Consider the following 27902-nt stretch of genomic DNA (forward strand, 5'->3'; position numbering starts at 1 on the left):
ATAGATGTAGGCTTAAAGTACAGCTCAACCTACCCGCTTCTTTGTACTGGGGTGGGGGGGTGCCAAAGACACTTGGATGAACAGGTGAGCAGAATGAATGGGCAGACAAATGAAGAGACGGGTGACCACCCCCTGCTTGGTAAAATTGGTCAGGGCAGCTCCTCAGGGTGGGTCCAGAGCTCTGTGTCTGCACGGAGTCGTCTTGCTCCAAATATAGCCTTCATGGGTGGGCAGGGAGCCAGGGATGCTTCCCAGGCAGTGACTTCACTGGGCCCAAGGCCCAGCCTCTGTGGACTTGGAGAAAATGAACAGAGGCCCAGCTTCCCACAGCCAGGCTTGACCTGCGGGGCTGGAGCTGTCCGTGCCACTGCTTGGCACCTGGGACTGTGGGACAGGGCTGATGCAGATGGGTACAGAGAGCTTCTGGGCTGGCGCTCCTTGGGGAAGGGGGGGTGGGGGAGCTGCCTGCTGATTGCATAACCCAGACCCCCTGCTGGGCTGCCCATCATCTGGCAGGGACAACCCTCTGGCCTGGGCTTGCTCCCAGGGACACGCCTTTGTTTCTGGAATCTTTCTTTTTTTATTATTTCTTTTATTTTTGAGATTATAATGTAATTACATCATTTCCCCCCTTCTCTTTCCTCCCTGCAAACACTCCCAAATAAACCCCATGCTCTCTTTCAATTCCTGGCTTCCTTTTTTCCCCATTAATTGTGGTTACATGTGTGTGTGTGTGTGTGTGAGTGTGTGTGTATGTGTATGTGAGTGTGTGGGTGCATTTGTGTGTATGGGTGTGTGTGAGTGTGTGTGTATGTGTATGTGAGTGTGTGGGTGCATGTGTGTGTATGGGTGTGTGTGAGTGTGTGTGTGAGAGTGTGTGTATATATTTGTGTGTGAGTGTGTGTGTGTATGAGTGTGTGTGTGTGTGTGTGTGTGTGTGTGTGCTTATTTTCCTGGATATACCCTGCTCAGTCTGTATGTTACTTGTATGTTTGTTTTCAGGCCTGACCATTTGGCATTAGAAAATCATTTGGTGTGCTTTTCCTTGAGAAAGACTTTTAGCGTTCCTTAGTTGCCTGTAGTTCTTTATGGAGGGTTGGGGCCTTGTGGGCCCCCCTGTCCACTTTGACATGTCTATGGTTGGTGTTCTCACTAGCTTACATTTAGGTAGCCATGTTTGTGAGACTTCATGGGTGTAGCATCTGACATGACTAGGAGACAGGACTCACAGCAAACTGATCCTCTAGCTCCTGCAATCTTTGTTCCCTGAGTCTTGGGTGTGGCACGTTTGGAAGATGCACCCACTGGGACTGGGTAGGATCCTCTTTTCTTGACGCCCCCCACCCACTCCAATGCCTTGATTCAACTGGGCAGTTGCAGTTTACCCGAGTTGGCCTTCCTGCCTTTAGACCTTGTCCCTCTGCTCTGCCCTGCCCACAGCTGTCGGGCACTTTTCTAAAATAAAGATCTGACTCAGCCTTTTCTGTTGGAAAGGGTCCCTGTGGCTCCCAGTGGTGAGCAGCAGGTTAGACGCCTCCCCTGGTGCTCAAACCATCTTTCCTGGGTCCACCCTACCTGGGTGTTTCGAAAGGCTGTGACACGGACAATGTGCTGGCTAACTTTATGTCAACCTGACACTGGCTAGTCATCAGAGAGGAGGGAGCCTCAGCTGAGAAAAATGTCTTCATAAGATCAGCTGTAGGCTAGTCTGAGGGGCATTTTCTTAATTAGCGATTGATGGAAGAGGGGCCCAGCCCATTGTGGGTGGTTCTATCCCTGGGTTTATGGTCCTAGGTTCCAAGAAAGCAGGCTGAGTAAGCCATGGGGAACAAGCAAGTAGGCAGCACCCCTCCATGGCCTCTGCATCAGCTCCTGCCTCCAGGTTCCTGCCCTGTTTCTGCCTTCAGTAAGGGGCTGTGCTATGGGACTGTGGGGCTATGGTCATGATGTCTCATCATAGCAACAGTAATCCTAATTCAGACAGAAATTGGTACCAGGATTGCGGAGTATTACTGTAATAGGCTGACTATGTTATTTTTAAGAAGATTGTGGAAGGACTTTGGACCTTTGGGTTAGAAAAGCCATGGAATGTTCAAAGCTCGGTGAGCTATCCTGTGGGAGCTTGGGAGATAAGAACGGAGAGAGAAATGTAAGTAAGAGAGGCCTGACTTGTGAATGAAGTTCTGGAGGGAAGTTTGGGAATCCCTTATGTTGGGGTCAGAGCATATTTTCAAATGAGAATCTGTGGTTCTGGTCAGCTGGGGTTAAAGAATAGGCTATGATTAACAAGAGGCCAGAACCACTGGGGTAAAACCTTTGCTTTGCTGGACAATTGATGCTGGTTAGCTGGAGCTGAGAAGTTAGCGGTGATTAAGAAGAGACCAGCATTGTGAGGTGGAATCTTCTGGGAAGTGTTTCCACAGAGGTTGTGTTTCAGCAGTGACCAAGATGGTTCCACTTCGGTCTCCCAGGTGGCACTGGTTTTGAAGGCATCTAGGGGTCATGGGGAACAGCTAAAGCTTGGCACAGTGAGAGGCCAGGGGAGGCCATAGGTTGAAATCCCAACACTGAAGGGGTCATGGAGGGAAACTGAGGCATGAGTGGAGTTCAGGAGTGGTTATTGGTAGAAATGCAGCCCTGTGGCAGCAGAAGATGCAGCATGTTGGAGATGGCAGTACTGTGGGATGACCATTAAGGACAGCTGTGGCGTGGCGTGGAATGGCGCTAGCAGGGGTAGAGCCGTGCGTGCTGCAGAGGGCGGAGCCGGAGAAATTAGCCTAGTTCTCAGGAGGAGTGGATTGCAGAGTATGGACCCTGGGTTATTTTCACTGTTGGAATTTAGTTTTGCCTTTTAAAAGACTTTGTGCCCTGGTTTTTCCCTCTTGAAGTAATGAAGTATTTAACTTTTTTTTGGTTTTATAGGGGCCCACAGTTGAGAGACTTTTAAACTTTTAAGGTGTTTGAATTTATAGAGATGGTGTGACTTTAAAGTCATTTATGTTTTATATTGAAATATTAACATGCTATCCTGGGGACAATTGAGGCAGGAAAGGTTCTAATTGAAAAGTGTCACATTTGTGTGTCAGGTTGACAAGAGGGTCAGTTGTGCTAGCTATTTTTATGTCAACTTGACACAAGCTAGCTAGAGTCATCTTAGAGGAAGGACCCTCAATTGAGGAAATGACTCCCTAAGATCAGGTTTTGGTAAACCTGTAAGGCATTTTCTTAATTAGTGATCGATGGGGAGGGCCCAGCCCTCTTTCCTTTCTTCTTTCCTTTCTCCTTCCTTCCCTTCCCTTTCTTTCCTTCCTTCCTTCCTTTTTTCCTTCCTTTTCTTTCATTCTTTCCTTTCTTCCTTCCCTTTCTTTCTTTCCTTTATTCTTTCCCTTTCTTCCTTCCCTTTCTTTCCTTTCTTCCTTCCTTCCTCCTTTCTCTCTCTCTCTTTCTTTCTTTCTTTCTTTCTTTCCTTCTTTCTTTCTTTCTTTCCTTTCTTCCTTCCTTCCCTTCCCTTCCTCCCCTCTCTCTCTCTTTCTTTCTTCTCCTCCATTTCCTCTTCCTCTTTTATTTTTTTTTATTTTGAGACAGGGTTTCTCTGTGTGGTCCTGGCTGTCCTGGAACTTGATCTGTAGACCAGGCTGGCCTCAAACTCAGGGATCCTCCTGCCTCTGCTTCTCATGTGCTGGGAAGAAAGACCCAAAAAAACCCCGCCCCCAATCCCACAAGAAGCAGGTTTCTTAAAGGAGCCAGACAGTGAACTGGTATGGTCGATGCTGTGGAGAAAGGTGGGCAAGGGTACTGAAGAGGGTGGGGTTGATGCTGTGTGGGGTGCTGGGGGTGTCTCCGACAAACCTTGTTTAAACAGACATCTGAAGACACCTGGGAGAAGAATGTTCTAGGAAGAGGGAGTGGCACCTGTAATTGCTTTGTGGTGGGGACTCCTTTAAGGAACACAGAGGCCAGTGCAGCTAATGGAGTGAGAGCTGGGTCACAGGGCCAGAGAAGCCGGATCATGAAGCTGTCCAAAGGATGCCTGCTGCTGCCGGTCCAGTCCGAGCCGGGTGTTGCCAGGTTCTTAGTCAAGGAATTGAAATAAAAGCCCCCACACATTTATAAAAGTAGCAAGAAAATGTCCTTCACAGGGGAGCTAGGAACGGACAGCCAGGGCGCAGCTGCCTTGAGAGGGAAGGTACTCCAGGGGCCCAGGTGTTGTTGGGGCTCCTTTTATGGGGTTCAAGGGAAGGCGTTGTTTGGTCACTAAGAAGTTTAATGAGGGTGGTTCTTTTCTTTTTCTTTTTCTTTTTTTTTTTTTTATGACAGGTCACGTAATTTTTCTACTGCATAAGTTCTCTCCCACAATGCTTCTGATTCTAACCATATGAATCTCCAAGTACGCATAGGCAAGACATAGTAAATATAGGATTTTCCCTAGAAGTTCACCTGGTCTGGCCTCTCTCTGTTATCACCCCGGGTCATCGGTCCTTTCCTTAGACTAGGCTGAACTGGGAAGATGTCTGAATAAAAACTGTCAAGTGTGATGTTAAGGCGGGGAGACACCTGTTCAGGGTGGGTGGGGGTGACCATGCAGAGATCCTGCAGGCCAGGCTCTTAGGAGAGGGATTTCATGACCCAAGGTCACAGGAGCCCCAGGCCCTGACCCAAGGTCACAGGATTCCCAGGCCATGACCCAAGGCCAGAGGAGCCCCAGGCCCTGACCCAAGGTCACAGGAGCCCCAGGCCATGACCCAAGGCCAGAGGAGCCCCAGGCTATGACCCAAGGTCACAGGAGCCCCAGGCTATGACCCAAGGTCACAGGAGCCCCAGGCCATGACCCAAGGCCAGAGGAGCCCCAAGCCCTGACCCAAGGTTACAGGAGCCCCAGGCCCTGACCCAAGGTCACAGGAGTCCCAGGCCCTGACCCAAGGTCACAGGAGCCCCAGGCCATGACCCAAGGCCAGAGGAGGCCCAGGCCATGACCCAAGGCCAGAGGAGCCCCAAGCCCTGACCCAAGGTCACAGGAGCCCCAAGCCCTGACCCAAGGCCAGAGGAGCCCCAGGCTATGACCCAAGGTCACAGGAGCCCCAGGCCATGACCCAAGGCCAGAGGAGCCCCAGGCTATGACCCAAGGTCACAGGAGCCCCAGGCCATGACCCAAGGCCAGAGGAGCCCCAGGCCATGACCCAAGCTCAGAGGAGCCCCAGGCCCTGACCCAAGGTCAGAGGAGGCCCAGGTCACTAAACTTCACCATGCTTGATGCCTCACTTCTGACCTTTGCCCCAGACAAAGGTAGAAAGGTGAGGGTGTCAGGCAGGGAAGCAAAGGGAATGAGGAGATGGCCCTCTGCTCCTAGCTGGTGGTTGCTTTGCTGGAGGCAGGGGCAGAGGCATGGCTGAGGGCACATTTTGACCGACTGCCAGTTGAGGTGCCAGATGAGAAAAGGCAAATGGTGCTCCTAAAACTGGCCATGGTGACAGGAAAGATAAGAGTTTCTGTTTCTAAAGGGTGAGTCCTTTGTGGGTAGGGTGCAGTATTTACTCTCAGTCATTTCAAGTTAGGGTGTCTGCAAGTAGAGATATTGAAGGGAGTTGGATGCGTGTGGGGTTCAGGAAAGGTCCGAGCTGGACATAAAGTTGGCAAGTATGTCATTTAGATGGCATCTGAAGTCATGCAACCAAAGCTCATTGGGGACAGGAGAGAGGGGTCTGGGTCATGGTGCTAGGTAACGCCTGTGAAGGACGGACTGAAGGACTTAGGAGGAGCAGACTGTTAGATTGGAGAGAAGCTGAGAGGACTCCACAGTGTTCTTCAATGTTCTGGCATAATGGGGACAGGGGTGTCTTGACATTGGGTTCTTTGTTCGAAGGCCCTTGACAAGGAAGGACCCGTGGCCTCTGGCCTCAGAGATGCCATCTAGCAGATCCCCAGGCAATGGCTAACGGCTACAACAGGCCCTCAGGGTAGAGATGGTACTTCTGTCTCGACCTTAACATGGCTGAAAGTGCTCAGAGGCAGTGAGGTCACAAGGCCTGAGTTGTGGGGACATGGAGGACATTCACAGTGGGACCAATGCCAACTCGGTGACAGAAACCCCTTTGCAGGGTTAGAGACTGTCCCAGGTGCCTGCTGCACCTTGGAGCCACCCCCTGGGGGCCGGAAGCGTCTCCCACCTTCTTTCAACCTCAGGATTCACATCAGTGTCTCCTCCTCAGGTCGGATGGGGTGGCCTAAAGCTGTCCCTGCCTCTTTGGGTAAATAAGGGTTGTGTATTGCTCTAGCTCAGGCAATGTTGAATGGCCTTGGCAAGTCCTCCTGCCAGCTCAGATGAAGTCCTCTTCAGCAGAAACCTTTGCTCCCCATGGCCCTACTAGGTGGCCTGGAAACAAAGGCCTCTGTCTGCACCTTCCTCCTGTTCTCCAGGAAATCGCCCCAGGTGGTTCTTGCACACCTGTCCTGATTCCTCACCACTCACCTCTCCCTACCCTCTGTAGCCCGCCTTCTACCCTCTCCACTCCACCAATGGCACCCAAGTCACTGGTAACCCCAGGACCCCAGATCCCTCCCCACAGCTTGCTTGTTCGTTTATTTAATTATTTGGATGCTGGGCATCAAACCCAGCCTTACACCTCCTAGGGAAGTGTTCTACCATTGACCCCTACCCTTAGCCTTTTATTCTTGAGAATGTTTTCTCTTGTAGCTCAGGCTGCCCAGCTGGCTAGCCTTCCCTCTGGAGCCTTCTTCTTCTCCTTCCTCCTCTTCCTTCTCCCCCTCCTCCTCCTCCTCTTCTCCCACTTCCTTCTCCTCCTCTTCCTTTTTGGGGTTTTCAAGATAGGGTTTCTCTGTGTAGCTCTGGCTGTCCTGGAACTTACTGTGTAGACCAGGCTGGCCTCAACTCACAGAGATCCACCTGCCTCTGCCTCCTGAGTATGGGGTGAAAGGTGTGCATCCCAGCCTGGCCTGGAGTTCACCTTTTTTTCTTAAACTCTCTGCTCCTTTTGTTGGCTCTGCAGCCTGGCCCTGGCCCACCCTCTGTCCCCCTGCATGGCTCACTTTCCGCCACACAGCCAAACACACCAGTGTGCTGAAGGGTGGGGTGCTCTCTCACGGTGCTGCTGTCCCAGGGCTTGGTTCCACTTCTGCTTTTTTGCCTCCTACATTCCTCTGAGGGTCCCTGAAAGCTCATCTTCTGCTCTTGGTGCCTTGGGTTGCAGAGATTTACTGTTCCCTTCTCCCAGCCTGAGCTCTGGTCGTCCCTCAGTGATCAGCAGCTCTGTGAGAAGGGCTATCACACAACTAGGCGTGCAGTTTGGGGAACCTAGAAGGTCATTTTGGAAATGTCTGTCCCTCATTCTTCATGGTCAGGCCTGTAGTGGTCAGTGTCTGTCTTTATCCATAATCACTTTGCAGAGCTCTCACACACGTTGCTGTCCCACACGAGTGGCCCTTGACACTCCAGTCTGCAGTTGATCTTGACTTCTTGCTCCTCAGCCCACAGTAGTCTCACAAGTGGTCTTTGGGATGCCTCCTTCTCCAGTACTTCATATTGTAGCCACTGTCCCTGGCTGTGCCCTGCGGGAGTCAGGGGTTGATGGCCTAGAGGAGTGGGGTCTGCTCAGGACACAGCTCCAGATTTCCATCCAGCCCAGTCTCAGGTCCAGCCCTCTGCAGGGCAGGAGGGGCCAACCTGTATGTGGGGTACAGGCCTGCTGGATGTGCAGAGATCCACAAGGCCTCCTGGGGACCTGGAAGAGGTTCTGAAATTCGCAGGATCAAGTTTCAGAAAACACAGGTCAGGGTCCGCAGAGCAGGCAGTGGGGAAGGCCAAGCCCAGCTAATTTCCTGTCAGCAGGGCCCAGAGGCCCCAGCCTCTCTCTAGGCTGGCCGCAGGGGAGGAGATGCCGGGAATGGTTCACATTCCTCTGGCTGGGGCTGTACAGAACGTGGAACCTCAGGGGACCTCGGGGAATGAGGAGATGGATCTGCTGTGGCCAGAGAGGGGGGAACAGTCCAGGCATCTGTTGTTGAACCGTTGCCTGGCTGAGGCCAAGGCTTGCAGAGAGGATGCTGGAAGCAGGAAAAGAGGCTACAGGAGCCTGGAGAGAGAAAAGTCTGACCCACATAGGGTCGCCAGGCACCACCCCCTGAGCCCAGAGCAAACTCATTTGTTTCCTGCCCAGGCCTGGATTTCCTAGAAGGCTCAGCTATGGTTGGGCTGTGTGGCAGCGGCGGGGCCAAGCTGGGCTGGGCTCCTCTTGGAAGGGACTGAAGTCCACCACATACTGAACAGCCTTTCCAGTGCTCTGGTTGTATGTGGCAGAGGATATGAGTGGCTAAATCAGCTGGGGCCCTGTTCTCTACTAGAAGGCTCAAGTTCCCTCCTAGAGAAGGAACTTTATGTCCCGTCTGGTCCCCAGGAGGGGATTCCCAGCCTTGAACAGCTGTCCAGAAGCTTGGCCCAGGCAGGGTTGACAGGTTCCCTCCCCCTCTGGCCTAGATAGAAGAAGGGCACACAGGATAAAATCCAACAATTCTGGGCTCAAATCCTAGCTCCATTCGGCTCTGCAGTGTGACCTTAGACTAGGTCATTTAACCCCCTGAAAAATCTCCCTAATACAAGTGTCCTGTCAGGGCCTGGCTTCTCCCTGCCCGGCCAGCCTTCCCACCAGATAGGGCCTAGTCTACCCAGATTTTCTGCCTCCTCAAGTCTGAACAGACTCAACAGTTCCCAACCTGCCTGCCCTGAGCACGCCTCGCCCCGGAGATCCTGGAGATTGGCTGGGTTTCTTTCCTTGCCTTCCCCCACGCCCTCTCTGCCCAGCCTCCACCACATGTAAGAGTCAACATAAATGCCACTGGTCAAGGAGTCTCTTCTCCACAGAAGGTCATGTGTTCCTTGTGCCTTTCTGCTGGTTTCTGCCTGCCCTTACGCAAACAGCTCTGGCTACCCTGGACATAGTGCTTGCTGACTTTATTTAGGACCCAGAGTGTCTGAGCATCACCGCAGAGAGCATGAAGGGACACAAGTTGAATAGATAGACAATGGTCAGGGCTTTCGTATGACCAGTTCGTTCACGGTAGGCACCATCCTGTGCTTGGGGTGGGGAAGAGGCTGAGGGTTGGAGGATTCTCACATACTGGGGTCCTGGGAAGAGAAATGCTTTTACCTTCATGGTAAGGCTCCTAGTCCCCCCAAGGACTAACTCAGCTAGTGGTGTTAAGAGGCCACCAGAACCTGGCAGAACCAGGTGAGGGTGGGTCCGTGTCCTGTGAGTGTTAATGTCACCAGGGTGTGGTCTGTGTGCGTGTGAATGCACACACCTTCTACATTACTGCTGGTGCATGCCCATGACTGCACTGACACGTGCATGGCATCTCCCCATCCTCCGACATCAGCCCTCACTCTCTGAGGTACCCCTGCCCCATGTCTGACTTTTTTTTTTTTTTTTTTTTTTTTGGTTCTTTTTTTTCGGAGCTGGGGACCGAACCCAGGGCCTTGCGCTTCCTAGGTAAGCGCTCTATCACTGAGCTAAATCCCCAGCCCCTCCATGTCTGACTTTTAACCCTGGGCCACCCTCACCTGATTCCTCGTCCAGGGCTCCTCCCTCCTCACATCCTCAGCTCCCGTCTGATGGTGCATGAGTAGCTTCATGATGCTATGGCAAGCGACTAGAGGCAGCATGGTACTGTGCGCTTCTGGAGGGTGTGTGCTCCCTGCTCAAGGCTTCTTTCCATCTCCAGGGCTCTCGGTGGCTGCCTGGGTGGCTGCCTGGGTGGCTGCCTGCGTCTTTCTGCTAGCACAGCCCCAGCATATCCCCCACTGGTCAGTCAGCCAACCTGCAACCTTACTTCATCCTCTACCATGGGTACAACGGGTCACATCCTGGGGATTAGAGTGTGGAGGCCATTTTTGTGCTGTCACACAAGTGTTGACCTTGACCTTACAGTGTGAATTTCTTGAATCCTAAACTGTAGATCCCCCAGGAGAGCTGGGGACCAGCAGGTCCTGATGTCACTGTGCAGCCGGCTAAACCCCACCGAGCTCTCAGTTTGAGCTTAGTAGGTATAGTATTGCATACACGGACTTCCCTTGGCTCAGGGGTCTTTTCTGTTTAATCCACCCTAAGTAGACACTAGGGTCAGATGAAGATGTGTGGACTGCATGGCCCTTGTTTAGCAACCCAGGGCCCAGCACACTGCTGAACATCAGTGGTGTCCCCTTGGGAATGGGGGCTGCCTGGGGACTTCAGCAAGAGAGGGTGACCCTGGGGTGGCCTATGATCTTTCTCCGAGGCCCACTGTAGCCACTAAGTGGCCTGACAGCACTAGTAAATGGATGCTGTTGGGTGATGGGCAGACAATGCACCGGCTTTGATGTCCTACTCTTCTGCCCTACAGGAGAAGGATTTGATAGACCTTTATCCTGGGAAAAGATGTAAGGTCAAGATCTGAACTATGGTTTCTACTGAATTGGTATTCTGTATTATTGTAAAGTAACAAACAAACAAACCCAGTCAAACCATTGCTAAGAGAGGAGCCATCTATGGATTCAAGTTTTTTGTTTGTTTGTTTTTGTTTTTGTTTTCGAGATAGGGTGTCTTTGTAGAACAGCCCTAGCTATCCTGGAGCTTGGTCTGTAGACCAGGCTGGCCTTGAACTCATAGAGATCTGCCTGCCTCTGCCTCCTGAGTGCTGGGATCAAAGGTGTGCCATCACCTCTTGGCTGTTGCAGTTTTTTTTTTTTTTTTTTTTTTTGGAGCTGAGGACTGAACCCAGGGCCTTGCACTTCCTAGGCAAGCGCTCTACCACTGAACTAAATCCCCAACCCCTGCAGTTTTTACAATACAATTTTTATTGCATTTTGTGTGTGCACATGTGTGTGTGCATGTGCATGTGTGTGTGTGTGTGTGTGTGTGTGTGTGTGTGTTACATGAACACCTGAGCCCCACAGCACACGTGTGGAGGCCAGAGAACCACTTGAGGAGTCTGTTCCCTTAGGGGTTGAACTCAGGTCCTCAGGCTCCTGGGGTTCCTTTTTCATCACTGAGGTGAAGCCAATCCTCATTCAGAGAAACGAGGGGTTAACTGCCCACAGTCAGAAGCGTCTGTGTACACAGGCGCTGCCACTTTTTCCTCTGGGTAGAACGCTCCAAGAGAGCTAAGTCTCTATGTTGCTGGCGGCTCCCTCTCGGATGAGCTGAGTGCCGCTGTCCAGTGGCCCGGCTGCTCTGAGGAGCATCATGGTGGCTATGGGTGGCTCCTGTTGGTTACTAAGGCTTTCCATTCTTGGAAGATGCAGAATTTTATGACAATTTTTATTTTATTTTTTTTTAGATGGTTCTTATGTAGTTAGTCCAGGCTGGCCCTAACTTCCTATGTAGCTGAGAATGACTAAAAATTTCTGATTCTCCCACAACCAGTGCAGGGGCCATAGGTCTGTGGTGCTGGGGATTGGACCCATGCTGGGCAAGCACGTTACCAACTGAGCTACGCCCCAACCCCATGTGGTTGTCACAGCTTGCAAATGGCTCTATAGAAGGTATATTCCTAGAGCTTGGTGGTTCTCCATATAGCCTTCCTGCCTTCTCTGTGTGCCTCATGGGGTCACACCTGTGTCCTGGTCATGGCCTTCCATTGTCCTTGTCCCTCACAGCCGTTTCCCTAGAAATAAATCTCTTGCGTATCAGATCCCAGTTGGGTGTCTGCTTCTTGGGGCATCTAAAATGGTCCAAGCGGTCTAAATGTGTGGGTGGGGTTGGGACAGATCCAACAGATTCATAGAGATCACGAGAGGTGGCTGGGAAAAGTCTCCCCTAGGAGAGGACGCCGTAGCAGGTTCAGCATTTGAGGCATCTATGAGGGTGGGGATGGATGGGTGGTTTTTGAAGGACTTGCCGGTTACCATGGACTATGGTGCTCTGTCTGTCAATAACATAAGCTGGCCATGAAGGTGTGAAGACTGGAGGTCCCTGTGGTGGCTTATAAAGAAACCATGTCTGCTGCAGTGCAGGACCAGAGGCCACTGAGCAGCAGCTGAAGGGGTGGGGGAGGGGTGAGGCGGGTGGCTCTATGGCTCTGTCACCAGTGAGAATTAGGCGTTTGTATCCCTGGGGACACTGGCACCATGGCCTCTCTGGCCTAAGCTATAGGCAGCAACCATCCTGCTGAGAGCTGTGTCCTGGGCTGACAGTAACCGAGGCCTCAACTCTTAAGGCAAAGGCATCTCCACTTACCCTTTGGCTTGCTAAGGATTAGATGCTGAATTCTAGAATAATCTGGAGACATTGCTAGGTCTGATAAATGAATAAGACTACACTCTGAGAAAATAGTGACAGTGAACTGGCTGGGGCCAGGCCTGGCCCACCTGAATTTAGGTTTTTGAGGTGTTCAGTTAAAGGGGCTGAAAGGCAGCACCCTGGGCATGTGAGTGCTCCCAGTGGAGAGCCAGAGTTGGCTCATCCTCTGGGAGTCTGCACCAATGTGGGCGTCACTCAGTGACGTTGACGTATCTAGTGGCCCTGGCGTGTAACAGATTAGAGACTGAGGAGTGAGCCTTCAGTGCACAGGCCTTGCGGAAGCTCCTTACGCAAACCGTAATAGGGGCTATGATGGTCTGCTCAGGTCCACAGCCAACTTGATGGGGTTTAAGCAGTCATGGAAACATGCTTCTGAGTGTGTCTGTGCAGTTCCACAGAGATTCAACTATGGCTCTAAGGTTCATTCTGAATGTGGTGACCCCAGCCCCTGGCTAGAGTCCCAGGATGAGTTAAAAGGGGGAGGCAGGCCGAGTGTCCGCATCCTTCCCTGCTCCCGGGCTGGGTGCACAGCGACCAGCCATCTGTAACCCCCGCTATCACGCTTTCCCCGCACAGCAGACAGTGCCGTCCAGCCAGGAGCCAAAGGAAACCCCTCCACCCTTAAGTGGCTTGCCTCAGTGTAACTAGGCTGGGCCTTTTTAAAAAAATTTTTTTTAGATTATTTTTAAATTTGTATTTCAAATGTTATTCCCTTTCCCGGTTTCCTGTCCATAAGCCCCCCTCCTCTCCCGCTCTTCCATATGGGTGACCCCCATCAACCCCCCCCCCCACATTCCCCTGCACTGGGGCCCCAACCTTGGCAGGACCAAGGGCTTCCCCTTCCACTGGTGCTCCAACAAGGCTATTCTCTGCTACCTATGCAGTTGGAGCCCTGGGTCAGTCCATGTATAGTCTTTAGGTAGTGGTTTAGTCCCTGGAAGCTCTGGTTGGCTGGCATTGTTGTTCCTGTGGGGTTGCAAGTCTCTTCAGCTCTTTGAATCCTTCCTCTAATTCCTCCCAAGGGGTTCCTGTTCTCAGTTCAGTGGTTTGCTGTTAGCATTGACCTCTGTATTGGACATGCTCTGGCTGTGTCTCTCAGGAGAGATCTATATCCGGTCCCTTTCAGCATGCGTTTTCTAGCTTCATCAATCTTATCTAGTTTTGGTGGCAGTATATATATGGACCACATGTGGGTCAGGCTCTGAATGGCCATTCCTTGAGTCGCTGCTCTAAACTTTGCTTCCATATCCCCTCCTATGAATATTTTTCCCTTTCAAGAAGGAGTGGGAGTATCTGCATTTTGGTCATCCTTCTTCTTGAGCTTCCTGTGGTCTGTGGATTGCATCTTGGGTAATTTGAGCTTTTTGGCTAATATCCACTTATCAGTGAGTGCATACCAAGTGTGTTTTTCTGTGATTGAGTAACCTCACTCAGGATGATATTTTCTAGTTCATTCCATTTAAGGCAGGGCCTGATATATAAGCTGTTTATTTGTGTGTTTACAGGGAAGGGCAGCAGCCCATAACACATGTCAAAGGCTAGCAAAGGGAGCGTGCGTTGACCTTATCAAAGCATTATCATGGTCCATCTGTTGGCAATCCGAGAAACCAACTCCTCCTGAGTTGTCAGTCTGCTGCCTTAACTATGATGGTTATAAATAAAAATGGCGTCTCTCTGCAATGGTTGTCAGAGGTTAGCGCCACACTGGCAAGCTAAAGGATTTGGGGGTGCTGGCCCCTACTCTTTCTTCACGTGTTACCAGTCTGCCTCCTGTAAGTACACAATGGGCCCCGAGGGAGACTGTAGACCACCTGAGACTTGCTCAGTGGTCACCCTGCCTGGCGGCCGTTCAGATATGAGACAGTTCATAGCACAGATTAATAAATAAAGACCCTCATTGCCAGCAGGCTCTAGGCTGCCCACAGGAGAGGGTTGTGGGTCTGGTCTCACTGACAAATGAGACCTTTCCTTTCTAGTTAGGAAACAGGCTTGGGTGTATCTCGCATTGGCCTGAGATACTGTTATACATTTGTGGCTTTGCCATGGTTGTGTTACCTCTCCTGCTTCTTGTTAATGGTCTAAAGACCAGGCCCGTCTGGAATGGGTCTCCACATTTCTGATCCACTCACGTGTCAATGCTGTCACAGTGGATCACTGGGATACACCAGGAGTGCCTTGTATAAAAACCTGTCTCACAGGCATGTGGTGCCCAGGAGTATGAAGAGACCGGCAACAGTGAAGGTTGTAAGGCAGTGGTTCTCAAACTGTGGGTTGTGACCCCTTTGGGGATTGAATGATCTCTTCACAGGGGTCACATAGCAGATATCCTGCATATCAGATATTTACACTGATTCATAACCATTGCAAAATTATAGTTATGAAGTAGCAACAAGATAATTTTATAGTTGGGGAGTCATTACAACATGAGGAATTATACTAAAAGGTTGAAGCATTAGAAAGGTTGAGAACCATTGGTTTTATTTTTGTTTTTTGTTCGTTTTCGGTTTTATAAGACAAGCTTTCTCTGTGTCTGGCTTTCAAGTCCTGGCTGTCCTGGACTTGTTTGTAGACCAGGACTGCCTCTGCCTCCTGAATGGTGGGATTAAAAGCATGTGCCACCACACTGAGCTGAAAGCCACTGTTTCGAGGGATCCAGTAGTTGGGAATATGCTGGGATGTCCCCATCCAGGCTAAAGAAATGCCACAATAAAGGAAATAGTGTACCAAGTGACCTTTTCAGAGATCAGAGGCAATGTGTTCATTCTGGGTGGCAGGAAAGGCTGCAGGGCCCCACAAGAGGAAAGAACTCAGCCGAAGTTTCGGGCTGTGGTGCGGTGGCTTGCCAGACTGCTGAGTGCAGAGCAAACCTTGTGCAGAAGTCGCGGCATAGGACTTGGGGCTCCTAGAGGTCTGCACACTGGTGGCTATGTGAAGCTGCTATTCCTGAGTGGGTTTCTGTCCGATTCACAAAGTCATAGAGAGGTGGGCACACCAATCCATTGGAACAGAAAAAACTTCCGTCTAGGAATGAGTCTGGGCAGGGCCAGAGGGAACGAGCAAGTTGAATGAGGAGATTAGAGCCTGTTCTCCTGCATGGACACATGGTCATTTAGAGTCAGTCCTGCTCGATCAGCTGAAAGAGAAGGAAAAGCCCGAGTCTGGTTAATGGGGCCAAGTGTAAAGATGGACAATGGCCTCCTGAACGTAGAAAAGGCAGGGAAGGCTGCTGAGGTGCTTTAAACATGGAAAGGTGTCCTCCACCAGGCCTAAGGACCTGAGCTCCACTCCCAGAACCTACATGGTGGAGTGAGACCCCACTCTCACGGGGTTGTCATCTGACCTCAACACACACGGATGCGTGGTTCACCACGAGGAAAACGTCTAAGGCAGAGAAAAACCTTCCATGTGGGCAGAGCTTCGTGCCAGCAGAGCTTGGCTGTCTTTTGTGTTAAGGAAAGGTGGTCCATGGTGCTGGGCGTACATACATATACTTGGGAAGCCCTAAAGCCTAGATATTTGGTCAGTAAGGGAACAAGAGGTGAGATGGGGTGGGGAGACCTGTGTGGCTAGGTATCTATGTGGGAGCAGACATGGCCTCCCCACCGCCCCCAACAGGTTTGCTTTGTGTAGCCTTGCCTAAACTGGAACTAGCTCTGTAGACCAGGCTGACCTCAGACTCAAAGATCTGCCTGCCTCTGCCTCCCTGGTGCTGGGATTAAGGGTGTGCACCACTACCATCTGGCTAACACGTGGGTTTTGTACTACATATTAATGCCCTCAGAAAGCACCCAAGATAGAACAGGCCGTGAGTAAACAGATGGGGGTGATGTGTACAGCTCACAGGTGCCCGTCCTTGTCACTGCCTGCAAATGACTCAGTACTCTAACTAGCATATGACTAGAAGGCCATGAACATAGACGTGCCCCTCCCTTGAATGCCCAATATGGTAGCAAGATCTGCCACCGCTGAACACCCCCATGGTCAAGGCAACAGTGTCAAAACTCAGTTCCATTGGGCATTCAGTAGTTCCTCTTGTCTACTGGTCTTTGGGCACTAGCCGTTCAGAGTGTGAGGACAAGCTTAACTGACTCAGTTGCTCTCTTATTCCTGTAATGCCTCCTGGCCCAGTACCACACTGGGAGGGACCCACACCCTTGGACTGGGCATTCAGTAGGTCTCTGGAACTTGGTCATGGGATGTCTGGCTAACTTAGACTGTGCAAATAGGAAGAACAAGCTATGCTCAGAATTGGCCGGTGTCTCTGGAAGATGAATCAAAGGTTTGGTTTGCATTGTGGCTTTTTGACTCTTTCTGTATGTCCCCTCAATGGTACCTGCTTCTGAGGATAGAGACAGCGTGCCTGCTACACTCTTGTATGGCAGCCCCGCCACAGACACATTCAGTTAGAACCTTTTCTATTTGCTTTGGTGCTGGGGATGGGAGCCAGGGTGTATGCATGCTCAGCACATGCTGTCACCAAGCAGCATCCCTGCCCTTTGAAATCCCCATTTTAACAAGATGATTCGTTTCTTTTCTTTTCAGTAGTTCTTTTAAACTTCGGTTTAAGTTTGCATTTGGAATCTGTGTAGACCAAACCCAGGGCCTCATCTACAAATGAGCAACCCTCTTGGGCCTCATGCACCTTTATGTCATAGGTCAAAGCCCAGCAGAATTAAGGGATTGGCTCAAGGTCATACAATTAATTAAAAGATGGCAACCCAAGTGTCTTGCTGCTGTCCTGGTATCAGCTGTGCTGTGAACAGGTACAGCCTCGACTGCATTATCTGGTACAGCAGCAGGAGCAGGACTGTGGAAGTGTAAGGATTCAATACACAGGGCTGTGCAAACAGACGCCACATGGCCGCTATTCTGAGTGACAGGAGGGCCTAGTTATCTGTAACGAACCCTTTTCCACCATGTCTGCATTCATACTAAGGGACAATATAGGGCAGAACTGCTAGGTAGCTTTGGGACGGGGGCTCATCACTAAAAAGGTGTGGCAGGAAAAGAGAGGGTAGGAATTTTCAGTCTCTCCTCTCATTTCGGGGGGGGGTGGTCATGTGGCTGAATTACTGAACCCTTCAACAGTCAGATTAGGGGGTCAGGGCCAACTGGGCGCCAGGCTGCTGAGCTATGGTCCTCCTGGGTTTGTTCTTTTAGGATAAACTGGCAGATGCGTCTTTCAGTGTTTTGCTCTAGCAAATTCTTGAGTGTCAGGAGGCGGCTTGGGAGCATACAGATGTGTCGTTGGTCTCATGCACCCACCAGACTGTGCCGTCTCTAGGCAGTTAGTATCAAAACCGAACTGAATTGTTGGACAAGCCACTTGGTATAGGACTGTGTAGAAAAATGACATGCAATTTGCATATCAGAACTAATATCTAAGAAAAGACAGAACCAGTCCAAGCTGAGACGTATGTGTAAAGTACACCCTGGATTCTGAGGATTTAGTAGGAACCACCTGGAGATGAGTTTTGTATCGATGACTATGAAATAGCATTTTGAATGTGGGTTATATAAGGAGCCATTAACCATGGGCTACGTGTGACGGCCCACACCTCCACTCCTGCGAGGGCTTCCCCTGCTTTCACCTGGGGCTCTCACGATGTTTTCATCCGATGGTGGTATCACTCAACAACTCCTAAGTCATGACCAAGTCACTAAAGATGCCAGCTTCCATGGAGGGAACCAGTTGTCAACAGTGTGAGCGCTGAATAGGGACAGTGAGTAGGGACCAGAGAGGATACAGGACTTGGCCATGGGACCTGTGCTAGCCCCACAACTGCACCTCTCCAGAGCCACAGTAGGGTCAGACACAGCCGTGGCTCCCCCTTTAGTTCTGACTGCAGCCATGGAGAACAGCTCAATGCTGTGAGCGCAGAACCTGCTCGGCCCCCACTCCAGTTTCCCTCCTGAGTTTCAGGGACACAGCGTGGCACTGTGCAGGTCCTAGGCTGGCCACTGAGGAGGCACTGTCTTGTTCAAGGTGCTGACGCTCCTGGCTGACCCAGAGACCAACATTCCTTTCAGCTGTGTGAGATGATAAACTCCAAAGACTGTTGCACAAATGTCCCCTACACAAACCAATTCCTCAACTGTGACCCCCAAGACTTCAGTGTCTTCTGCCTGAAATCATTATGATCTGTCATACACTAGGGGAACTGTGGCCCAGGAGAGGCAGCAGAAGATGCCTGAGACTTTCCTTAATGCTGTAGAGCTATGTGAGAGGGACCCAGAGGCTCATGGCTGCAGTCCAGCTTCTGCTGCTTCCGAGGCCCATATGGTCACAGTTTAGATGGAGCCTTGGCCCCCTGGTGCTCCTGAGAAGTGTACAGTGCAGAGCGAACCCGACTTCACGGCACTCGACAGGTTCTTTTTCTTAAGAAATACATTTAATTCTGGGTGGTTAGTGCGCATACGGCACACAATGCCGTCATGGAGTTAAAAGAATCCAGTTACAAAAGCAGTAGAGGGCGCAGCCACAAAGAGCTGAAAGCACAATGACTCCAGAGCTTACAAAAATTATTTCATATACAAAGAAAATACAAATAATGTGCAAAAACCATTTTCACAGGTGGCAAATTTATAAAATGAATGATAAAAAACTCCTTCATTTTTATCTCCCAATTTCTTATATATTAACACAGTTCTATTTTCTAGTGTGTTGATAACTTTTAATTTGAAAATTTTATTTTAATCTACAAAGTAGTTTTTTATTTAAAAAGGAAACAACCTTTTATTACTAAAATCTTATGAATCAGTTTAGTTATTTTTATATTAAATTATAAGCAAGCTATCTGAAAAATCATTATGTAGAAATCATATATACATATTTTGAAATATTAGTTTGTATCTAACATATTAACATTTCACAGACAGACACACTGACCAAGCCACGGGGCCTAGCGGCAGCTGCGGCCGCTCAGGCTCACCACAGGGGAACAGCGCCCTTGAGTTTCAGCCTTAGGAAAACAAGGTTATCGTAGTTGGGAGACTGTAAGAGCAGCTCTTCTCACCAGCAGTGCCATCTGGTTATCTGGCCTTGTCTCACTTGTGCTGGCAGCAGCTGGTCTGTTTGTCCAACTGGTTCCTGGTTAGTTCAGTGCTAGTGTTCCGTGGGGTTGCATGCTTTGCTCCTGCTTGTTACTTTACAGAAAGCTGTCAGGAACAGGGGACCCAGGTGCTGTGTCCTCAGAGTCTGGGGGTTTGAAGCAGTGTTTGCTGCACTGACCCAGGTCATACTGTGCCACTGTTGCAACCCTCTCTGCCTGCCACTGAGGAGTGAAGCTCCCGGGCAGGGCCCAGGAAAGCACCCTTTGGCAGCACCAGGGAACTGAGCTTCTCAAAGATCAGGCAGTAAAAGCAGGTGTGTCTAATGGGAGACGTCTGCAGATGCACGGTGACCTTTGGAGGTTTGGATTTCTGTTGTCAAAAGTTCTCAAAGGACGTTATGGCTTTGGAGAACAAAGAGCCTTCACTGAGGACTCAGGTGGGGGAGCCACCTTGCCTAGGAGGTGGCAGCAGCACGTCCGGAGGCATCCTCTGAGCCCCAGCCACTTAAATCCTGTGGGGATGCGGCAGGGAGAGGGCCAGGGCTCCTTCCCAGACCTGTGTGACAAGGCGATTGCTTCAGGAGGGGACAGGGTAACCCCAGGCCCTGGGATGGCCACCATCGCCCTGTCTGTCAGGCAGATGAGGCTGCTCCTCTGCCTCTCCTGCTTGTGTGGTCACGGGCATCAGGCATCGGAGATGCAGCTCTGGATCCTGTCCATCCACTGCTGGGCGCTCTGTCCGTCCTGGGCACAGAAGTTGTACACTCGCTTGCTGGTCTTGAGCTACAGAACCAAACGACAAGAGGGCGGATATAAAGCAGGACTGCTCTGGCTTTGGGAGAGCGGCAAACTAATCCCATCCTGGACAGACAGAACTGCTGGTTCTAAGGCCATGAGTGGGTCTCCGGGTATCTCAAGGGCCATGTGACAGATGACTTATCTCTAGTCCCCTGACTAGTCCTTAACATGAAGACAGTTTGATGAAGGTGACATTCGCCACCCCTCTACAGGCTACAGTGCTGTTCCCTGGCTCTGGGTTTCTGTCGTGGCTCCACTTGAAAAGGGGGGTGGCCCAGTTCCCCAGAGAGCTTTTACACACTCTTCTTGCTTTGGTGCTGTGTAAGAGGCCAGAGGCACCAGCTGGTCCTGGGAGCCCGTCCCCATCATCAAAGGCAACTCTGGGATGATGTCGGCTCTCCTTGTCCTTGCCCACCCTCTTGTCCACCCCACCTAGCCAGGGCAGTGACAGGGCTGTGGCAGAGGCAGAGGCAGAGGAGGGGACACTGCTGGGGCAGTGTGATACAGGAAAGTCATGGGAATTCATTGCCACTCACCCACAGCCTTAATTCTCTTTTTAGTGACTACAACTCCTTGGGCCCTATAGTGTTTGGAGGCCATGGAGAGACATGCAGGACAGGAAAGAGGAACTTACATCAAAGAAAGCCTTGTCACTTGTGTACTTTGGGGCTCCCATGCTGGGGCCGGCAGGGACGACCATTTCTACCTCAGCCAGGTCAATGTGGCCTTTACAGCTGGTGTCTTCCCCTGAGTCATAATATCGAAGCTGGGACGGAAAAGAGAGACAGGACACAGAGGGGAAGTGACATGGCTTTCCAGACTGTCTGACCCCATTCCTCCACACCCTGCTTGTTGGTGCTGACCGCATGGAGGAACACTCCGGCGTTAACAACACTGGCTGCCTCTTGTAATCACCTTTTTTTTTTTTTTTTTGGTTCTTTTTTTTTTTTCGGAGCTGGGGAGCGAACCCAGGGCCTTGTGCTTCCTAGGTAAGCGCTCTACCACTGAGCTAAATCCCCAGCCCCTTGTAATCACCTTTAATCCCATCACCTGAGAGGCACAGGCAGTGCATCTCTGAGTTCAAGGTCAGCCTGGTCCTCAAAGTGAGTTCCAAGACAGCCAGGGCTGTTACACAGAGAAACCCTGTCTCCAAAAACAAAACAAACAACCAAGAGGAATTCTTGGATGCTGATCTCAATCTGAAAAGGTCAAAGGATCTCAAATGCAAGTCACACAAGAAACATCACTGAGCTACAGACAGCCGGGGTCTCCCCAGCCTTGACCAACAAATGAGGAGTCAGTCTTTACTCCGACTGAGGACTACTTAGGGCAGTGAGGACTCCCACTGTAGTTTCCTTGTGGGAAACCTCTTTAGAAAGAACTTCGTGCTGCTGCTAAAGTGAAGGACGTGTGATGTGTGTGCAGCCCCTCCCACCTCTGCTTTCCAGGCTCTAAGTGACCGCATAGCATGAGACGGACAAAGGAGAGGGACGGCTTTGAAAGCAGCAGCACGTTGGGTGGAGAGGAATGCAGTCTACAATGGTGCCAAGGGACATCACAAACAGCTCCCAGCTGCCAGCTCTTGGAGATGTTTAAGTTTGGCACAACAACCATGAATTACTTTGGAATAAGAAGGAATGATGAAGTATTTTAAAAGCTTGCTGGTGAAGGCCTTCCTGGCCCAGTCAGGATCCCAGTATGCATGGTGGCAATGTGATTGGTGTTTCCATCACTGTGGCTCATGCCTCGCCCCCACCCCAGGCCCAGTGTCAGCAGGACTAAATGGAGAAACCATATACTTTCCGTGCTAAAGAAATCCAGAAGATTGGTAAGAATACAAGTATAATTTGATGTAATTTTAAATTACAGTAAAATCGTGATTTTTCCTATGTTATATTTAGTGGTTTAATGGAACTTTTCTACACAGTGAAGGTTCTATGATTTCAGGGGACACTGCTACCTTAAAATGCAGCTCTAAAAAGGGCTTCTGCTTGTATATTTGAAAAAATCTCACCAGTCTTCACACGGATCAACAAACAAAAAACCGAGAAAGCACTTCAACCAGAGGAAAAGGTGGCCCCAGACCAGCCTGGACCTGGAAGGGGTGCACCTGAAGCTGCCCACAGTTGAGGTCCTTCCTGACACTGCATTCTGACCACAAACAAGTCGGCCTGAGTCAGGGGCTTCACTGGTCTTGCTAATGAAGGGTGCTATGGGGCAGATGGGGAGAGAGCACAGGAGCAAAGGGCATGATGGGAGGTTGAACCTGTAGCAGTTAGGGCAATAGCTAAAGCATGACAGAGATGTCCTAAGGAAGGTCTAGCCTAGTCTGCTGTGAATCTCAGCACTGCATGGGCACATTCCCTCCCAGGGCTCCCATCTTTGAAGAATAGTCCCTTGCTTAATAACCAGTGCAGTGAGGTGGGGTGCAGTAACTGTTGAGTAAATGCAGTCATAAATGCAGCAGGGATGAAGGGCAGCTGCACCCTGGAGGGGAGGGGCAGCACAAGCTCCTACATTCATGCACCAGGTTAAAGCTCCCAGATGCTTTCAGACCTGCATGCTAAGAAGAGACATTTATGTATTAAGAGTTCCAGTGCTCTGAGCACACTGGGCTCAACTGCTCTGCCTTAGCTGTGCTCCAGGTAGAGGCTGCTTTAAAACTTCCTTCCAAAGATTACTACCAGGCTCAGGGGCATGTAGGGCTTTGGAAGAGCCACCATCTGCATAGGTGAGGAGGCCCTGAGTGAGCAGACCGTGTGTGAGAAACACAAGCAGGGGCTGAGTCGAGCTTCGCAGAGCAGTGTCTTTAGGCCTTACCTGGTGTTTTGTTACATCTAAAACAAACCAACGGGGTTTCCACCCCTTCAGCAAGGCTCCTCTTTTGTATAATGTTCCTTCAAAGGATCTAGAAGAAAAAAACAAAACAGTTTAGAGACGGACTCTTTGCAGCCAACCACTGAACTGAGAACTCCTCATTGGAGGAGTTAGAGAAAGGATTGAAGGAGCTGAAGGGGTTTGCAACCCCATAAGAACAGCAATACCAACCAACCAGAGCTCCCAGGCACTAAACCACCATCTAAAGAGTACACATGGACAGACTCATGGCTCCAGCAGCATATGTAGCAGAGGATGGCCTTGTTGGGCACCAATAGAAGGACAAGCCCTGGGTCCTGCCATGGCTGGACCCAGTGTAGGGCGGGAAGGGGTGGGTGGATGGGTGGGGGAACACCCTCAAAGAAGCAGAGGGAGGAGGAAAGGGGATAACATTTGAAATGTAAATAAATTAAAAAAAAACCCAAATTTAAAAAAAAAAGACAAAAAAGAAAAGAAAAAAAAAAAAAAGAAAAAAGAAAAACCCAAGAATGCTGTCTTTTGTCAGGTTTCTGTCTCCCTAGTCAAAGCTCTCCTTGGAGTCAGTCCCTATCCCTTTGGGGAGAAGCTGACTGTTTGATGGGGTCAACACTCCCCTGGTTAGGAATTCTTGGTTTCCACACTTTCTGCTTTGCAAGGAATTCTGTAATACTGAGGGAAATGGGAGTTGGAGACAGAAGTCTGAAGACAATGTCATGAGAGACACTAGCATGCCCTTGGCATCCCTAATTTATGTGGGTGAATTCTTTTCTCTCAGCCAAGATGAGTAGGATTGGTGATACATACTATTGAAAAAATGTTTCCTGACACACATTCTCTCAAATCTTGGTCCCTCACAGAACCATTTAAATGAAGCAGTTAAGAAAGCTAAAACCCAAAGAATGAAAGCGAATCCATTTGAGTCTGCAAAGGCGGTTTGCATAGGGCTTGCTTAGGCTAACAGGTTGTGGCTTAGGGATCCAGCTTTGTCACCTGTTCTCGTCGTTCTTGGATGTGTACTGGCTGTAAAGGGTGGCCGCCCTGTGCTCTACGCCATTGGACGGGGCAGTGGTGGTACTTTGATCCTCTGTCGGGCTGCGGTGCAGCGCGTGCAGTGCAGGCCTCTTCTGATAGGAAGGCACATTGGTAGATGCAATTCCTGGGGACCTTGACGAGTGTCTTAGGGACTGAAAAAGACAGAACAGGAGCTAGGAAAGTTTCCTAGTGGCTTTAAGAGACTAGCCTGATAATTTCATTCATATAAATGTATCTCAGAGTAAAAACTCATTAGTGAGTCAACATGTGTACAAACACATTTATCCTGTGTTTGTCTTTTTGTTTGGGGTATGGAAAGTAGAAATAAACTAAATATTTATTATATGGGGACTGGTAAGCAAGCAAACCAGCCCAACAACTGTTACTCCTTAGACAGCTGCCAAAATGACACAAATGGATGGCATGTATGCCAACAAGGCAGGCTTTAAAACATCACATACAGCACATCTCTTATTTCTAGCTTATACATCTTTTGATAGCCTTCTATGTACTGTTGCTTTAAAAATACATATTACTTTCATAAAAATCTAGAAACAGTATATTATTTCTGGCTGATGATGCTTTATGTCCAAGTGGCAAAGTTCCTGAGCAGTGGTGGGAGGTAAGGCTGAAGGAAAGGCGCATGCAGAGGAGGCCCTTTTATCACGGGCCGTCTTCTCACTGCACTAATCTTGCTTTTCAGAACATCCGTGGCTCCTCACTTCCCTGTGCTGGGCTGGGAGTTGTTCTACTGTGGGTTTGAGTGGTGGCCCTGCCAGTTAGGAACTGTGAGATTTCTCTGCCTTCCTCTTCATGCATAAGGTACAAACCACACTCACTGTGAACTGCATAGGCTCAGTCCCTTGGGATACGTGCTTGATAAACATTTCTAATAGCAGAAATAGGAAAATGGGGTACAAGAAACAGAAAGCAAACAGAAAAGGAAATGCGGGAAACAGAAAGTAGCATAAGCTGTCATCTTAGATTCCTCTTTGCTTGTTTCTCTGGAGCGTCCATGGGCTTGGCATTCCCTGTCCCTTGTGGTAGGTCAACAGAGACCACAGTGGCACCGAGATAGAGAACCCAGTAATTTCCCCTGGACTCAGTGCTTGAAACATGTGCATTATGTCACTGTGGGGATGAGACATTCAGGAAGCATTTGGTCATCTGGGTCCCCCAGGGCATGACCTCTCTTTCTACCATTTTCTCTGGCCACAAGCATGGCTGGGTTGTAAGTTGCGGGCTCCATCTGACCTAGAACCCTCCCAGGCTCAGGGTCCTTTGCAAACTCACATGATCGGTTCTTGGCTCTTCCTTGAGGTCCATGGTAATTTTTTCCCATAGCTGGTGCCATTTCTCAGGAGTTTGATTCAATTTATGCTCCAATTTTTCAATTTCCTGCAGAGAAATGAAAAAGATAGTTTTGACAGAACAATATTTCACAGACGGTCAGGATATACCCGGAGGCACAGGTTTCCTTTGTAGCAGGCCCAGATGAGCAGCGTGGCCAGAGTGTAGCTGGGTTTCAGGATTTATTAGGCCTCAGCAGCGTTTTTTGAACAGATTGACTTAAATAGTAAGAAATGTAGTGTGTGTCTCAAACACCTTCGCTCTTAGACAGCCTGTAGGAAATCCGATGACCACAGCTAAAGGCCAACTGTGGGCCCATGTCCCAACCCTAATGACTGGGCAGTTACAAGTTTCTCTTGAGAAAGAGGAGCCCCTCAACTTTGGAGACTCAAACCAGATGTGCAAAAGAATAAACCAAGAGATTCTTATGAAAATGATTTTCCTCTGACAGGGGCCTGAGACAGCCATCACGGCAACATATTCTTCCTGGCTTGCAAACAGAGAGGGCTCTTCAGGAACTGCCTGATGCGCATCAGAACACAAGGCTGCTCCTGGATGGCGACTGCCAGCATGGCTCCGCTCCATCCTGCCTGCATAAAGTGTCCCACCAGACCATCAACTATTTCTCCATAGTTCTATCCAAGGGCAGGAAAGCACTGTGCAAGCTACTGCCTGCAGCTACCTCAGGCAGCCCAGGAAAATGCCCGTTCTCTCAGCTGCTTCCCTGTAGCTCTGCAGTCACTTTTATGGATGCCTCTGCCAACAGTGTGGTGTGATGTGCACTGCAGCATGAGATCAAGGCTGGGTTCTTCAGACTCGGAATGCCATCTGTGACACAGCCCAGAGTTAAGGGGGCCATGACAGACATAAGTATGCAAGTTAGTTTAAGCTGCTCTTGTACTGAAGGTGTGTCTATACACGGCTGACTTACACTGAAAAGTCTTGTGAGGGCATCTGGCTGGCTGCAGGTCACATCATCATAGCATGGCCACACTGTTTTCCTCTGACTCTGGGGCCCAGCTCCTCCAGCTACATCTGACTCCTCGTAGGGAAAATGCTTGGGGGTCAGCATCATCCAGTCGTATGAAGGACCTGCAGACAGGGTCTCTTCTGTGTAGTAATCCCACTTCTTTAGGCTGGAGACATTTACATTAGGCTTCAGAGCCTGTTGAAGGAAAATTTTGAAATGTAACGTCATCTCAACCCTGAAATACTTGGTACTACTACTAGGCAGCCCCTCACATTTGCAGAGTGTCAGGTGAGTGTATATGCATTCATCTAAATATTTATAAATCATCAAATAAAACATGTTAAAACCTTCCTTCCCCAATAAATGTAGCCTGCTAATGATCTAGAAGGTCCTTGTGTTATTCATAGGAAGTGGTGGGGAAGATGGTCCCCTCAGCTTACAAACCTCAGCTTAACCTTCTCCTCCCACCCTGGCCTTACATGAATGTTTTGTATCCCCTAGGTCACAAAGCTAAACTGTTCATCCTTTGCTGAGCAGCTACTTGATTGCTCTGGGCCTTGGCATTCAGCACTGGTGAGCTGGGCTGACTTGGCAAGTAGCCTGAATAGCTGGATGCAGGCCGGGAATGTGGAGCAAGGACAGGATGAGAAGCCACCTGTGGTGGTTTGAATACGCTTGGCCCAAGCAAAGTGGCAGGGTTAGTCCTTGTTGGAGGAAGTGAGTCACTGTGGGTGTGGGCTTTGAGGTCCTATGCTCAAGCTGTCCAGTAAGGAGGAGACCCTCCTCCTGGCTGCCTGGGGAAGAGAGCCTCCTCCTGGCTGCCTGGGGAAGAGAGCCTCCTCCTGGCTGCCTGGGAAGAGAGCCTCCTTTTGGCTGCGTTTGGATCAAGATGTAGAATTCCCAGCTCCTTCTCCAGCCTGCGTGCTGCCATGCTGATAATGGCCTGAACCTCTGAAACTCTAAGCCCCAATTAAATGTCTTTCTTTCTAAGAGTTGTCTTGGTCATGGTGTCCTTTCATAGCAATGATACACAAACTAAGATACCACTTAGAAACAAGCATTTGGTTTCTTATTGAAGGTCCCACTGGAGAAAGGCCAGATAGAGTTCTAAATGCTTGGGCTAGGGCAGGGACATCTGCATTCCCTAAGCACTGAAGTTCCGTTTATCACATCTGCCCAGACCCCAAATATTTCATGTATTGTATAAAACTGTTCCCATCCAGTGATGAGTTTTTGGTGATTTCTTTGAAACAAAGTCTTGCTATGCAGTTCAGGTTGGCCTAGAACTCACAATGTAGAAGAGGCTGGCATTTCTTTTTAAACATATGATTCCTCCTGCTCCTATCACTTAAGTGCCTGGATCAGAGGCGTGGGCCCCACACAGCCCCATGAATAAGTAAACGATGAAGGTATGGGCTAGAGATGGTTCACCTATTGTGAATACTTGTTGTTCTTCCGGAGATCTGAGTTACCAGCTCTAGCTTTAGGCAGCGAAGCCTGCCTGTTGCAGGTTTGGGACTAGGTCATGCAGATGCATGTGACCAAGCCTTGCTGCCC

The 27902-nt window shown here is 49.9% G+C and overlaps 1 protein-coding gene and 1 long non-coding RNA gene across 11 annotated transcripts in view; one reads left to right on the top strand and one right to left on the bottom strand.

The window, feature by feature from the left end:
- LOC147996917 (uncharacterized) lies at nucleotides 1-27333 on the top strand. Of its 2 annotated transcripts, none has more exons than XR_015652340.1 (4): nucleotides 1-84; nucleotides 24729-24847; nucleotides 25827-26633; nucleotides 26847-27333. It is a non-coding gene; the product is annotated as an uncharacterized LOC147996917 (long non-coding RNA). The 2 variants fall into 2 exon arrangements; XR_015652341.1 differs by lacking the exon at nucleotides 1-84 and adding an exon at nucleotides 21586-21965.
- The window catches only part of Sbf2 (SET binding factor 2), a 368489-nt gene continuing 359244 nt past the window's right edge, over nucleotides 18658-27902 (bottom strand). For 6 of the 9 annotated variants that reach the window (XM_087592570.1, XM_087592563.1, XM_087592543.1 and 3 more), the window contains 6 exons: nucleotides 26307-26540; nucleotides 25319-25423; nucleotides 23984-24177; nucleotides 22958-23045; nucleotides 20772-20903; nucleotides 18658-20122 (listed from right to left, as the gene is read on the bottom strand). In XM_087592570.1, the coding sequence (XP_087448696.1) occupies nucleotides 20024-20122; nucleotides 20772-20903; nucleotides 22958-23045; nucleotides 23984-24177; nucleotides 25319-25423; nucleotides 26307-26540 (852 nt within the window). In that variant the 3' untranslated portion in view covers nucleotides 18658-20023. 9 annotated transcript variants of the gene reach the window in all.

The sequence above is a fragment of the Rattus norvegicus genome, chromosome 1 (assembly GCF_021556685.1).
Source record: "Rattus norvegicus strain SHRSP/BbbUtx chromosome 1, alternate assembly SHRSP_T2T, whole genome shotgun sequence".
Classification (NCBI taxonomy): domain Eukaryota; kingdom Metazoa; phylum Chordata; class Mammalia; order Rodentia; family Muridae; genus Rattus; species Rattus norvegicus.